General features: G+C 33.5%; 1 protein-coding gene across 2 annotated transcripts in view; it reads left to right on the forward strand.

The window, feature by feature from the left end:
* Positions 1-301: 301 nt before the first annotated feature.
* The window catches only part of si:ch211-198m17.1 (mucin-2), a 44,752-nt gene continuing 28,667 nt past the window's right edge, over positions 302-16,386 (forward strand). For both annotated transcript variants that reach the window (XM_056454035.1, XM_056454036.1), the window contains exon 1: positions 302-534. In XM_056454035.1, the coding sequence (XP_056310010.1) occupies positions 483-534 (52 nt within the window). In that variant the 5' untranslated portion in view covers positions 302-482. The remainder of the gene's footprint in view (positions 535-16,386) is intronic.

Raw genomic sequence — 16,386 nt, forward strand, 5'->3', positions numbered from 1 at the left:
GAAAATAGGTTGTTAGTCATTTCCATGATGTCATGGAAGAATTTATTTATATTTTAATAGCTTAGCCTTCATTAGTAGATGTATAAATTAACCCTAGCTAAATTTTAGTTTAGGCTATTTATGTTAAACTACTGCTAACAAAACCCTTATGTCAGTGTTTAGTGATATTACTAACATTGGTTACCTGCACGCATGTCTCAATGTTGGGTGTGTGTGGGGATAAAGTGAATGTCACACTGATTTCAAGAGTCTTGTTTCGCAATCTGAAGGCTCAGAATCCTCCCACTGCGGGCGTATTTAACCCGCTGGACGCTCTCAAACCACCTGTAGCGGATCTGTGTCCTCCAACGGAAATAAACCTCCGAAAGCCACCGAGATACCGGGCATAAAGCCCCTGTGACGGGAGACATCTTCTGTTTTCATTATTTTTCTTATATCATCATCGTTTTGTATTTATATGAAGGTTATTTAAGAAGAGAACTATGTTACTGACGCACCGACTCTTCTTCCTATTGATATTAATCTCGACTTCAGGTAAGCCTGCGATCTCTTTGTGTTCGCTAATGGGTTTATTTGACATATTCAATAAGCTGCCCGTATTTGAAATTAAGTTATGTACACAGATATTATTTTGTTGAGTTATATCGCTTGTGGTGATTTGACTTTCGCCGAGTTGAGTTAAGGACCATGGACAGTCTCGAACAACTGAAAACTCCAATATTTCTAATTAGTTCAATAATAATAATGTTGACCTCCTTTTGTTAGTGTTTGTAAATGACAAAACTTTAGCTTGGCAACACCAAACATAACACATGAGAAACATTTTAATAGTCTGAGGGAAGAATTAACCGAAAGAAGAGTTTAAACACGAAAGACAATCTTGTTTTAAACGGAATAATTGATAAAATAAGTGTTACTCTTGAGTTGACTCGATAGACAGCAGTATTTTTAGGGGAAGTGTTCAGCCTTGTCCTTTGCTAACTGGTTTGTTTGTGGTCAACATGTAAAAAAGCCAGCATTTACGTTTAGACTACAAAAGTCTATTTCAGTGTCTTGATTTTATGTGAACATTTATATGGCTATGTTAAATAGTCACATGCAAATCATGCAGTAGCCTATAATAAAGATACAACCACCATATTTAGTAGAACAGTAGGGCTAAGATAGCCTAATAATTGGTAATAAGATTAAAAGTTAACATTTACTTTAGCGACAGTAACATTATTAAGATTAAGATTATAACAAGATTAATAAATGCTGAAAAGTGGAATGTTCATTGTTAGTTAAATGCATAACTAATGTTAACAAACAAGAGCTTACTGGGATTTTTCCCCTTTATGTAAAGTCTCTTTGTCACATAAATGATCACATGGAAATATTGGTCACAGTTGTGGTCAGTGGCAAAAAAATAGATTAATCTTGTAACAAACTGAATGACTAATTGAGCAATTATTGTACCCAAACCTCCTTAAAGATAATTCAAAGAGAATATAACAGATATTTGCATTGTGAATTACTTTAAACATGAGTACTAGTGCACAATGTGTGTGTGTTTTTAGGTTTAATTTGGTCAGTGTGTGGTGTGATGATTAGTGTGTGGTGAGTCACAGTATCACACACAGTCAGACATGACTTTGAGACTCTCCACTGGGCATTCATGCACACACACTTGAATGTTAGCGAGAACTCTTGGAACTAGCGACGTCACATCCTTTAATTTTGCAATGCTACCACAGAAGCATGTTTTATTCGGGATATAATTATGCTTTATTTGTGACGATGCTTCCTGAGTCAATTTGATACTCGATGATTGATCACAGACGGACAGACTTTATTTCTTAAATTTTACTAACATTTTGATGTCAAACAGAAGTTCTAGTTAAACATAATACCCTAAAATGTATATAAGGCAGCACATGTACCTTTGCCTCAGGGCTTGTTTGTGTTCCTAATGATGTAAGTCCTGCTGTGTGTTTGTGTGAGAGAGAAGTTTGTGTGTGTGTCTGTGTGTGCGTGCGTGCGTGTGTGTGTGTGTGTGTGAAGTGTGTTCAATAGAGGAATAGCCTGTGGCTATGTCCTGTCTTTCAGTCTGGCACCGAGTCCAGCTGTGTCCCACTAGTGGACCCGTCAAAGACAGAGAGCTAGTGAAAGAGAGATTGACCGGTTAGCAGCTTGATGGCAAATCTCGTGTGTGAGGGGAAATAACAAACATGTGTGAGAAACATAGCATTTTTTGTATCTGTAGTACCCAATAATTATCAAGTTTATGATGTAATGGATAGAGATTCACTGAGGTTTTGCATATACATAAAACAGCAGGTGAGATGTACCCAGATGACCTACTACTACCATTGTGGGCTTCCAGGGAAAACTTTATTATATCCCATTGAATATCACATTGAAGCAATATAACTGACTGTTGGTCACATGATGTGACAACACAAAAGATGCATTTTGTCTGAATTTTGTAAGTTTATGGTCGCACAATAAACCAAATGTACAGTTTCAAACTAAATGTAGTCATTGAATCATATCCTTAAAGCAACACTATGAAACTTTCTCTCACAGCTCCGTTGTAGTTCCGAAGTGCAATTGTCTGTTACCATCAAAGAAGATCGCACTGCTCCGCTCATAGTCATTTCTTTATATGTTCATGGTTCTGATGGCCATGCTTTGTGTACTAGGTTGCAAGCTTGATTTCAGATGGCAGTAGGCAGACCTGGTAGACGCAGCAGCAGAATTCATCTAGTTAAGTTATTCAACCACTTATAACATTATAAGGATATTATTTTAAAGGCGCTGTATGTAACTCTTTTCTTGACTCTTCTAAAACATAAAAATACCATGTATGTTTGCAGATATTAAGAAACATGTTAAATGAACATTTGTTTTGTTGAAAAAAAACAAACAATGCTAAAGTCGCTTAATAACTTCTCCTTTGTTCCGAGAAAATATGTTCCGAGTCGGAATGTCTGTGTTTCTTTTGGTCTGAGTAACCCAGCCACTGCCAGTTTAGCCAATTATATTTCAGGGCTTAACCACACTAGGCTATCCAAACCATGCCCGGGTTCGTTTAACAAGTGTGAGTGCTCCAAAGCGGGCCCAGGCGCGGTTCAGTTGGCCAGCCCTGGCCCGGTTGGAAGATGTGTGCCAGAGCACGGTTCAGTTGGGCTTTGGCGCGATATGCTTGTAGTGTGAGTGCAAAACGCACCTGAATGCCAAACTGAAGACACTACATCACTTTTAAGGGACTATTTCATATGGATTTATTATTAATCATTCTCACACGTTTCAGCACACACAATCCTGCACACATGATCTAGGCAGGGGTTAACCATATATGGTTAAGATGGATGTTATTGTTATTAATGTCTTCTCGGACCTCGTAATCAATATATTTTTATATACATTGTTAATAAATAGTGCACACAATAGACAATAGTGTATACTATTTCACAAATATGGCGATCGAGACAGGCGAAAAGAGAATGTTGTGTCCGATCGCCATTCAATATAATAGACTAAACAGTTTTCTATCAGTCATCATAGATGATCAGTCATTATTTATCTGACAGAGTCATAATAGCAGATACTCGTTTGCTGGCCTTGCAAAAACAGGTTTAATTTATATAATGGATTCATTATAATGAAGTAATAACAAGTTAATATGTATAGGCTATAATACATCTTTGTATGTAATAAAAATCTTTTTACATTTAATACATTTATAATATGATATTAATATGTTACGATATAATAATGAAATAATGACCGAAATGGGAAACGCTCGATCGCCATATTTGTGAAATACAGTAGGTGGCGATAATGCTCCTGATTCGTCATTAACGATTATATGGTTCTCTCCTGCCTAGATCGTGTGTCCTGGATTGTGCGTGCTGAAACTTGTGTGGGTCTGCGAGTTTGCAGCTGGATATTTCTCGAGTCATTATTTGAGGGGTCGGGTAAAAAAAAAAAGCTTCTCCAATATTAAGAATTTGGACTACCACACCTAGCTTAACCACTAGGTGTCAATCCTACATACTGCAATTATAAGTTTGAAAAACTTTTATAGTGCTCCTAAACCAAAACAATAAAATGTTCCCCATATGATGCACTAAACACTGTGCACGTATTCTTTGTTCTCATCCTAATAATGTTATTTGTTCATTCATTCATTTTCTTTTTGGCTTAGTCCCTTTATTAATCTGGGGTCACCACAGCGGAATGAACCGCCAACTTATTCAGCATATGTTTTACGCAGTGGATGCCCTTCCAGCTGCAACCCATCTCTGGGAAACATCCATACACACTTACACACTACGGACAATTTTTAGCCTACCCAATTCACCTGTACCGCATGTCTTTGGACTGTGGGGGAAACCGAAGCACCCGGAGGAAACCCAGGCGAACACGGGGAGAACATGCAAACTCCACACAGAAACGCCAACTGACCCAGCCAAAGCTCGAACCAGCGACCTTCTTGCCGTGAGGCGACAGCACTATCTATTGCGCCACCGCATCACCTGTTATTTACTATATTATTATATTTGTTTCATATTATTATGTTATTTTGGTATTAGAGTTGGGGAATATGACAATATATATTATTATGATCTATACATGACATAACATATCAAACATAAGAATTTTTTTAATTCTACGTATACCACGATATATAAGTGGACATGATCAACTAACATGCAGTGTATATGAAATTGAGCGAGATGATTCATGTGAGACTTAACAAAGAAACCCTGCTATACAACCCTGTAAAATGTGATTAAATCTCTAGAATATGTGTCAATATGTTTTGCTTTTGACTGAGTGTTGGAGAATTTTGCTCTTGTTGCTTTTACAGCACAGTGAGTGCTTATATTTAGCGTATTTGATGCAGCATAAACTCTAGTAAACATATATTCAGCAATCAGAGTTTTCCCTTAAAAACTTTTTATTCCCGTAATAACTGTTTATTGATTGTGACAGTTGTTTTGAAGTTGACTTAGGGGATCTGAATATGTTTTTGAATTAATTTGTGTTTTATTAGTACTAAAAACACCAAATATACTATTATTATGCACGTTAAAAAGCAGCTAGTTAATAGTGTACGTGTTCCCTAATCTAAAGTTTTTCTGCGCACAGATAGCCAGACGGACATACAGATTTAGACATGCTAGTAAATCATGTGAGCTCTGTTTCTGTGGGTCTGGGAGGATTGTGGAATAAGGTCTTTGTTTCGGAGAGTTCACTAATCCAGGCAAAGTGCTGTAATGCTAATCTGGGCGTCTGAGGGATAAAGAAGCTCTCTAACACAGCCAATATAGTTAATTAATGCTGTCTGGTTTGTAAATTAACCATAAACTTCAAACAAATCCACACAGAGTTAATTACAGACGTCTCACTGTATATAAAAATGCATCATCTCTTTTGATATTTCTTGTTCTTTTTACGATCAAACATGAATAATTTTTGCATGCAGACTGATTTTTCTCTTCTCTTCTCTTCTCTTCTCTTCTCTTCTCTTCTCTTCTCTTCTCTTCTCTTCTCTTCTCTTCTCTTCTCTTCTCTTCTCTTCTCTCCTCTCCTCTCTCGGTTTATTGGGATTACAGGTTGTAAATCTGCTTCTAATTGGACAGCATAGGCCGACTGTGCTTTAATTGGATATGATCGAGTGTGAGTTTGTGTAGTGTGTACCAGCGCAGAAGTGCTTCTCCAGGGAACCATCTGTTACCTAAGTGCCATTTAATGCTTTGTAAGCCATTGGAGGAGAGAGTGAGGGAGAGTATATTAAAATGGCTTGTTTTGTGTACAGATGGCCGGATCAGCCAGTTTTAGACAGAAAGAAGGAAGTGTGGTTAAGGAACAAAATAGAGAGGAACTCAAATATTTAAAAACGAACATTTAGCTCAGTGGTATGCCATCTGAAACTAGAGTTTGACATTATATTGATAACATGAGAAAAATCCAGCCATTGGTGTTGTTAATGTGTACAAGCAAAGCTTTCTGATGGTTTGATTGGTGTCTAAATGTAAAGTGCACCAATTTAGGCTTACAAAAGTATCTTACAAAAGTAATACCAAAAAAGTAATATTATTATATTGATGCATCTCTCTAATTTAGGATTAGTGGTTTGTTTATATTTATAATTATTATTTTTTATTTTAGATCATATCACAGCTCTATATACAGCTAGTTTTATTTTAATATTGCTTATAAACAATTATAGTGATTTTACTAAATCTATATATTTTTGTTACTGTTTGAGCAAAATTGTGCTTTTGTAAGTTTATTATTAGTTTTAATTTGATTTTTTAAATTTAATTTAATTTGCTTTTTAAATGTATTTTACTTTATTTTATTTTAAACAGCAGTACACTATCTATTACTGTACAAAAAAATCAATGTATCTGATTTCATGTGCAACTATTTCAGCTTTAACTATGGCATGCAATGGTGGGGTCAATTTGATAATAGCTTTAAGACATTTCAGTCTAAGTTACTGCTTCTAGAACAGCAGTAACTCTGATCAGAGGTCATATAACTGTAACTAATACTGATATTCTGATCACAGATAAGGCTGTGTGAAAGAGGAACAGGCTAAGAGCACGTATGTGCCATTAAACAGTGGAAAACAAGAAAAAATTGAGGAACAGCATTGTCATGACTTAACAATGTTAGTGGTAAATGGTAGCTAAACACATATACAGTGCTCAGCATAACTGAACACACCCCATTTTGAAAATAGATATTTTTATCCATTTCTCATTGAATATAGGCAATGAATTTTGGTCCATTTAAACAAAACAGATTTATTAAACAGATATATTTTATTTATTTATTTAAATATATTTAATATTTTAGTCATAAAACATGTTTAGAAATTGATAGTTAATACAATTAAATTAAAGCAAAATATTGCAAAACAAATAATAAATTGCAATCTACAAAATTTCAACAAAATCTTTAAATTATTTTGCTTTTCTTGATTTTTCCTAATTTTTTAATTTGTATTTAATATTTTTCTATAACTTACAAATTTGAGTGTACTAGTTTTGGACAGTTATCGTTAGCTATTTTGTTAGATTAGCTCCAGATTTGGCTTCAGTACTGACTAATTTAATGTTAATGTACAAATATAATTGTAGAGCTTTCTATTTAAAATATGAGTTTAAAAGAGAGATTTGTGAAGGGTTACAATTAAACAATTTCACATCACAATACTTTTATAAATAACACTAATATCTATAAAGTTATTTTTTTTTTAGAAAAGATGTGGCCATTAAAAAAATAGAATTGCAATAATTTTACACAGCTCTAAATCTAAAATATAATATAGTAATATAAAAATTGACAAAAAAAAAAAACAAACAGTTTATATAAAGGTTACACCTCTAAATTTAATTTGAAAGCAATTTGTAAATTTGATCAAATGAGTTTTACAGCTGTGAAAGCCGTTCGATTAGAGAAGTATATGTGGTTGAAATCATGCTAGCTGTGGAACACAAAATATTTAAATAGCTGATGTGATGGAAAAATACATTGGAATCATTGATGATGAATATACACATAGGGTTATTGTGATGATTAATTAAAATATTGTGTTCATTGGTGCTATAAGACAAATGCTATAATGTTTATGTAAAACATAGGTCTATAAATAGACTTATCTAATATATTTATATATACAGTTGAAGTCAGAATTATTAGTCCCTCTGATTTCTTAAATGACAGTTATATGACAGGTAAACAAGTAAATGTGCACGAAAGGTACATTCTTATACACATTTTTTGGTGAGGAAATGTCAAAAAGGCCAAAAAAATTATTTTTGTGAACTGCAAATGTGAAGAAAGATGTGAATTTTTAAAGTGATAAATTAATCAAAGAAGAACATTATTTGCAATAAGTTTGTAGTACAAGATGTTATTGGTAAGATATTCCAGGTCTCAAGTACTAACAAGATCATTTCTAACATTAGAAATCAAACATTTAAATGGATTCACTACACATTAAAGTGCATTCACCTAAATCATTTCCTGTCATATTAATGGTTTACATAATAATTGAATTCCTTTGATAAATATGACATGGGCAACACCTGAAATGGGGCAACGCTATGACGTTGTGAATGTGTGTCACGATATGATGTTTTAAGAGAAGTCACAGTTTTATGGCCCACTTATACATACCTTCTTTTCATTCCAGTTGATAGCAGACATTGCTAAATACAAATAGGCGTATGATTATTTTATTATCCCATGTCTGTTGGCATAGAGACAGGTAATGTGATAGTTCACCCCAAAATAGAATTCTGTAACTCTTGTGACATTAAAAACTGTTTCATAACTTTAAACGAAAATGGTATCCGGCAAGTGCCACCCCTACCTTATAATTCTCGAAAATTTCAAATACTGTAAAACGTTTGTTGTAAAAAAAAGTAAAGTGCATTAAAAATATCAGATAACACAACGTTCAGACTGACGCACTGTACTGTTCACACCCTTGCTGTAAAAGGGAAAAGTGCAAATATCATAAGGGAAATGTGCAAATGTCATTTATCTTTGTGTAATAGTTTAGCCCTCACAGATCTCTATTTTAAATTAATATTTTCTATGTGATGCTTTACAATAATACATTTGTGCATGTACATTAGATTAGCCAGCAAAGCCAAAACTGGAACTAATATTACAAAAAAACTTAAGATTACAGTTAAAAATGTATACATTGGGGGAAGAATATTAAATACATTTTTAATTAATAACATTTTAAACAGGAAAAATCAAGAAAAGCTTAAAACATATAAAATATAGTTTCAATTTAGGAGTTTTATTTTATTATTATTTTTGTAATAACACGTTTGGATTTAAATGTTTATCTTTCTATTCCTAACTTTTATTTTATTTAATAACAGTTTAATAAAACCGTAATAAAAATGCACATAAGTTATTGGCTATATTCAGTGGGAAATGTCTAAAATATTCATTTTCAAAATGAGGTGTACTTAATGCTGTGCAATATATGGGCTGTTGTTGAAATGTATGTTTCTGATTGGCTGGAAGGTTTACAATAAAATAGTTTGATACGTGGGTTGTTCCAGTGAGTTTTAGTTACAGTTCGAAATAAATCTGTTTCTCTCAAACATTAGCAGTAACCATAGTAATCCAGTGACAGTTGATGGAGCCTTCTTTTCTCTGTGTTCATTTCTTCATTTTCCAAACCAATGAAGGTTAACCAACTCAAATGCTCCAAATTTTTGCACAAAAAGTTTTTTTGAACAAAGTTACCATATAAGTGGCGGTCTCATAATAATAATGATATTAATCTCTGACTACAGTTGCTTTCTGTTTAAAGGGGTATTGCAAAAAAAAATAATACGTTACTGCCACCTGCTTTTAAGTAGGAACACTCGTTATTTTTTTTCTGCTAGATCCTCTTTTAAATGCTAAGCTTCTTTATTGATAGCAGAAAAGCTTCCTGATCCCAAATAAATTATTATTTTATATTTAGGACATTTGTGTAGACAGAACAGTACACATGGAGGTTTCAAATCCAAGAAAGTGTCTTGTTAGGTGATGTTTTCTTATTATAATCATACGATTTCCTATTAATTCCACAGAACGCCTGAGCATAGTAGGGCTTACCAATATGGCGGCGTGGCGGCTTTGCTTTTTATGACGTCATGAGCAATCCAGTTCTTTATATGGATAAGTGACTGTGATGCATTTCCTAGAGAAACGGAATATTAAATGAGAAAACAGTGGGCGTGGCTTGTTTTTTTTTTTACTGCGAGCAGATTGGATGCAGTAAAGTAGGCATTTCATTCAGAAAGAGCGGGAAAAGGTTTTTGGGAGAGTTATTACAACCTAACAGACTTCTCCGTACCATTACTGTTTGTTCCATTTTCAGATTTCAATTAAAGCTTGGAAGGGGAAACAATATTTTTTTTTCTTAATGACATGCACAGATGAATTGTTCAGCACAAAGCTATCAATGTGAGCTAACAAAATCAATCTGGTTAGATTTGATTTCTTGGGGACTTAAATCAATCAATCCATTGATTATTCCTTATTTGTAAGGGATAAAGTACATACAGGTGGTTGTTGTCACAGAATAAAGCCTGACAGCTGCCTGATATGAAGCGGAATTTATGAAAACAATTGCCTGGATGTACTTTATTCCACTTATTACATGGCTACTTTTCACAAAATGTAAAAAAAAATAGGCATAATAGTTTAGTAATCATTTAAATTACATGCAAAGCTGACGAAACAAAACGAAACGAAAACAACTAAATGGAGCAAACACTAACCTGTGTATTATTCAGTCACAAGGTGGCGCCAAACAGTTTAAGGAGTGGCTAGACAGACAAGCAGATAAATATGGATGTGAATGTAATCACTGATGGTCAAGATGACTCTTAAGTATTCAGATGAGCCTGTGCTATTAGTTATCTGGCAAAAAACATACCTTGGAATGTCCCGACTGATCAGTCAGAACCAAGTATTCCAGAGAATGGAAGGAATGATGTTTTTCTAGCTGGTTATTTTCGCAGCCCGCATGGAGCTGAATATATTTACTAATGGTCTGGATGATTAGTAGTACCCGGATGAGCCTGAATTTAATCTTAGAATATTGTGATCAACCTATCAGAATCAAAAATTTCACAGAGCTGTGTTATAAATATATTTATTATCTACAGTCCTGTGCTAGTTCAAATATTACTGTTGACACTGCATAGCAAAAACACATTAGGCTCAAACCTCAAATGAGATAGGGGAATATAATCGTAATTAAAGTACATTTAACAACTTGTTTGAAAACCGACACTCATATCTGTCTATTGACTCACATAAACACCCCTTATCTATTTTCTGACTTAACAAAGGATTATTAGAGCCATGGAGTGAAATGAGGAAATGATTTAACAGAGAAATGATTTTGTGTTGTGTTTTGGGGATGGATGATGATGGATATGAGTGTGTGTTGATCTGTGGGAGTTGGAGGTGAAAGCAGTTCACAGTTGTCATTTTCTTGTTCTTTTTTTGCCGCCTGGCATCAAGTTTTCTGCTTTGAAACAGCACAGGAGACTGCAGCCTAAGGGCATGTCAGATCTGCCCATCAACCCACACATTTCACTCTCTCTCTCTCACTCACTTTCACACACACACTCATCTTATTTTATCCTTGTGACACACTTTTGCCTCTATGTGCATTTGTTATGAGGACGTATTATTGGCTTTATAAACTTTTTTTAAAAGTTAAGAAGCAAAGAACCACCAAAAAGGGGTTTAACAAACTGGGATGCTATAGAAGAACCATTTTTGGTTCCCCAAAGAACCTTTAAGTGAAATGTTTGGTAACACTTTTTAATGTGGTCACACTTTATTTTAATGGTCCGTTTGTTGAATTTAAGTTACATTGCATCTACATGCCAACTAATTCTCATTAGATTATAAGTAGACTGTTAGGTTGGGGTAAGGGTTGAGGTTAGGCTTAAGTTGACATGTACTTTCTTATAGTCAGTTAAATGTCTGTTAAAGGAGCAGTATCAACAGATATTAAGCAGACAGTCTACTAATACTCAAATGGACCATCAAAATAAAGTGTTACCTTTTATTTTAAGGTGTCCCTATTACACATTCTGTGTACTTGTGCTTAATTATGCATAATTACATACAAACCCTACATTCTAATACTAAAAATAGTAAGTATGTGCAATTATTTAATGGCTCTCAGTACTTAAATTAATAGTTAGTTACACTGTAACAAAGACACATTGAAATAAAGTGTGACCAAATGTTTTCTTTTTAATCCATAGTGTGAAGAGCATCTTTATAATCTAATATTTTTTTTCAGAATACTTAAAAAGGTTTTTTTGTAGAATGAATGTTTCTATCATCAACACCAATTAAAAAAAGTACATATTTTTATAGTGTACTTACATTTTCATGGTGATTTCAGTGTCATTTCAGTTTAATTCGGCAGACACTTTTATCCAAAGTAAAAAAGAACAACATCTAAATACTATAAAGATTTCCAGTTAGTCAAATGAAGTATACAACTAATAGATTTCAATTAAAACTGGTGTTATAAGACTTTAAATTCATACATTGAACTTAATTCATAACATTGAAATAGTTCTTAAATAATATTTAATCTCACAGTTAAACTTAACGACACATGGTTTGCAAATTTAATAGGTGTGTTTCTGTGTGAGAGGTAGTGAGACAAGTTTCAAGGGCATTTTATTCCTACCACACACACATATTCAGAAATAGAGGTCCTACTGTATGTATCAGTAGTGGAATTTGGTTGGAGGACAGAGTGTTGAGACATCAGCTCCTCTGGTAACAGAATAGAAGCAGCTTCATTTCCTTTCACCGGAATGAATGCTTACTATGAGTGTGTAGCAGAATTCTTGAATGACCCAATGAATTGAAGGCTCATTGTGTTGACTGTAGCTTTACCCTCTAATGTTTTGATATATTAAGAACACTTTATAATACCTGTTGTTATAATAATGTTCTAAAACAAAGCTGATCATTTGGTTTTAATTTAGTTATTTAGTTTTTAATGAATTTTTTGTTGTTGTTGGTTTTTTTTTTTGTTTAGTGAATATTTTCATGTATTGTATTGTATTGTATTGTATTGTATTGTATTGTATTGTATTGTATTGTATTGTATTGTATTGAATTGTAGTATCATTTGAATGCTGCTATAGGTTTTTCGTCTTCTTTTTTTAAATGTAAGTTTTATAGGTGTGTTATTATGTAATTAAATAATTAAAATATAATAACAATTATATATAGTTATATTATGTTATTTTATTTTATTTGATATTATTTTAGTAAATCCGTGGATGTTAAATATATCTATAAAATAAAATAAACAATATTATTTTTACTATTTTATTACGAGTACATATGACAAGGGCTTGATATTAACACCCGCCATCCTGCCAAATGTGGGTAGATTTCAGCTGTGGGGGGTTAGACAGGCTTCCCTGCTAGCCACTTTGGCTGATTGAAAATACATTTTAAATTGCCAGAACTGCCTAGTCCCTAAAGACTAGAATTTTAGTTTAATATCGTTTGTCAATATGCATGCACATGTGTTCTTAGAACCGAAAAGCAGCACGATTAATAACTGTTTGTGCGAGCAAAAGAAAGCGGGTGAATACTGAATGAGAGCATCATCAGGTGCACGGTGACATCGTGAGCGAAGAACAGCTGATGTGATGTGCGCAAGTGCTTAAAAGCTCTCGTTTCCTTGCGCAAAACAACAGGGCCTGGAAACGCAACTGGTGTGATCGTTTCTCTTTGAAATAGAAGTCCTGCTGCTTTCAAGAGAGTTCCAGATTTTTTGTATGCAACAGCTGTTGCCGCTTTCACTTTTAAGATTCTTTGAACAGATTATTACTGGGCGTTAACTGTGCACGAGATCATCCTTTCACTATCGCACGCAGAATGTTTTTTACCTTCTTTTTTTTACTTGCGGTTATTTATTTATATTTATTTGTTAATATGATTTAACTATCATCCTTTATAATAACATTGCTTTAATAGGAGATTATTTATCTATAGTTACCTGATGATCTGGGACCTTTAGTCTGGAAAAAACTACTGTATATAGTTTTAGATAAATGAGAATATATTTTTTTATATCAGTTGTTTTTTAAGAACATTTTTGTTGAATAAAAAGTTCACGTACACAGCTTTATTTGACACATTTTTTTAATTTATAGTATTAATAATGGTAATTTAGTATTATTAATAAATAATTAGTTTAATGTGGCCAGAGAAAAAAGGTAAATCCTTAGCGTTGAGGCCTGAAAAGTCATGTAAAATAAAAAAGAAGGCATGTGGACATAACACATAATTTAAATCGAGTAATTTTAGGATGTCAACGGCAAATTTATGCAAATATATTTTCGCAACAACAAAATTGCGGCTAGTGAAAATGGTGAGTGGTTAATAACATTGGAAAACTACTAGCCAATGACTGATAATCAAAAAAGTTCATGTCAAGCCATGCATATGACCCATTTGATATTAGATTGCTCTAACTTTTTTAGATTTACTTTTTTACATTTACATTAATGTTACTTGTTCAAATCAACATGAAACAATTAAACGTTTAAAACCTTTGCTGTCTGGAGAACTACTACCTTATTTAGAAGAGATTTTTGTCGAAAGTTCAAATTCCAGTCCGATCATCAGTGACCTGACCTCTGCTCTGGTCAGAAGTGAAGCCTTATGTGCTCTTTGACCCAGAGAGCCTCATTCCTAGTTCAGCTTTAGTTTTCTGGTGATGCTTTGAGCAGGAACTGGACCTTACATAACCCACTCATCTCTTTTGTGTCTGGAAAGGATTAGCAAGTAGTAGGCTAATCACCCTAAATCATGCACTGCCCTTGAGAAAACACACAAGATGCTTCATTAATGCCACTGTTTAATACAATAATGCAAGATCAAGCATTATTGTTTTTTTAGAGGGTGTTATTTTTACCTCAAATTAGGTTACATGTGATTTGTAGTATGCTTTAATAATAGTGCATTATTAATAGCGCTTTATTAATAGTTTATAATGTTATACTTAAGAAATAAATGTGGAATACAATTATTTTTCAAGCATACACAACATTTAATATTATAAATATATGTATGCATGCGCACCATTTTCAGGAGTATCAGTTATATTTTCACATTTGACCTTAAACTAAAAACAGAAACAGATGTACCCCTTAAAGGGATACTTCACCTAAAATTTAAGCACCCACAAATAGTACTAATGTTAGTAACCGGAAGCCATTGACATCCATAGTAAAAAAATACTACAGAAGTCAATAATAACTGGTTTCCAAATGATGACAGAATTTTAACCTATGGGTAGGCCCACACGGGATCTGCGCATGCTGAAATCCGCAGATTTCTGCAGATTTTTAGCCAATCATTTATTTACTTGTGTAAATGCGTGTAAATTTATATATTTATGCAGTTTAAATTAATTTTACTAATATTATTGATTGATATGAAAATGCTCATATGATTTATTTACAATACAGTTTATAAAGTAATATTTTCTGTCTTTTAGTAGATATATTATACGAGGACTTACTTTATTTACCAAATAAGTGGAACTAGAAGGATATGCATTAAATAAAAGTTAAAAAGCTATTATTTTGTTTATTTCATATATTAAGATTAGTTACGATGCTCCCAAAATAATTCCTGCTTAAGTCTGCAGATTTTTTCAAAATTCTCTGCAGAAATAGCAAAAAATGTCCGCAGATTCTGTCTGGCCCTGATCTATAGGTAAATAATAGTTTTCTTAAATCCACTGGAAATGACGATTACAGCTACTTCAACGAATCGACATGTATCATCATTCATTAAACAGGCATTCTTTGATACATGACCTATAATGATATGTAGATTCATTAAACCTGTCTGACGTTCAAAGAATATACAGTACTAACATTTGACTGCTTTGTTTCAGGGTAATTATTTTTGCTTCAAATCACTTTTATTTGCTAGATTTTTATAAGGTACACTGAAAAAAGTGTTGCATGCAAAACTGTTGCAAACTATTTATTTGTATTGAATTTAAACAAACAAATTAAATTGAGCAATGTTCAACTTAATTTGTTTGTTTAAATTCAGCCCAAATAAATTGTTTACAACCACTTAACGTAAAAAAATTGAGTAAATCCAAGGAATCATCTTTGACTAATTTTTTGCAGTGTACATTAGCTAAGGTGGCAAGTTTCATTTACATTAATAATTGTTAGGACAATTACCTAAATCTCCATATGATGGCTCTGTTATATTGATTAAAGAGCATAAGTATGACTTTGTAGGTATTTTATTAATTTTATGTGTGTTGTAGTTGCAACATAAGCTCATTCTGAAAACGTAGCCCTATAAACGTTTCTGGAAATTGTGAATTATGTAGCCAGAGCTACGTATGGCTGCATTTCGAACTCCCAAGTTCTGCAGGTTGATGCATGTTCCGAATTTTCCTTGCCAATCTTAAGCCAATTGTAATCATTTGTTTTGGGTCAATTTGGTATTTCCACAATGCTCACAGAGCTCGGGGAATCAGAGTGAGCGCTCCTACTTGGCCCCACCCTGATCCATTGAATTTCCTCTTTTAAACGTACGCTATAGGGCGGTATGACACCTTTTCTCGCTAACCAGATGACCACTTACCTGCATGTGGACAGGTTTCCCGCTGTTACCAGTTTGTCCAGTAGCTCGACACAAACATTGGCGGACTTGAGATGCAGAGTCTGGTAAGGAACGGTTTCAGAAAGGGAGTAAGAAACAGAAGGCAAAAAAAATTTAATAAACAAGTAAAAAACAGGGTGAGTATGTGTTAAAATCTGAAAA

Source organism: Danio aesculapii, chromosome 3 (assembly GCF_903798145.1).
Source record: "Danio aesculapii chromosome 3, fDanAes4.1, whole genome shotgun sequence".
In the NCBI taxonomy this organism is placed as follows: Eukaryota; Metazoa; Chordata; class Actinopteri; order Cypriniformes; family Danionidae; genus Danio; species Danio aesculapii.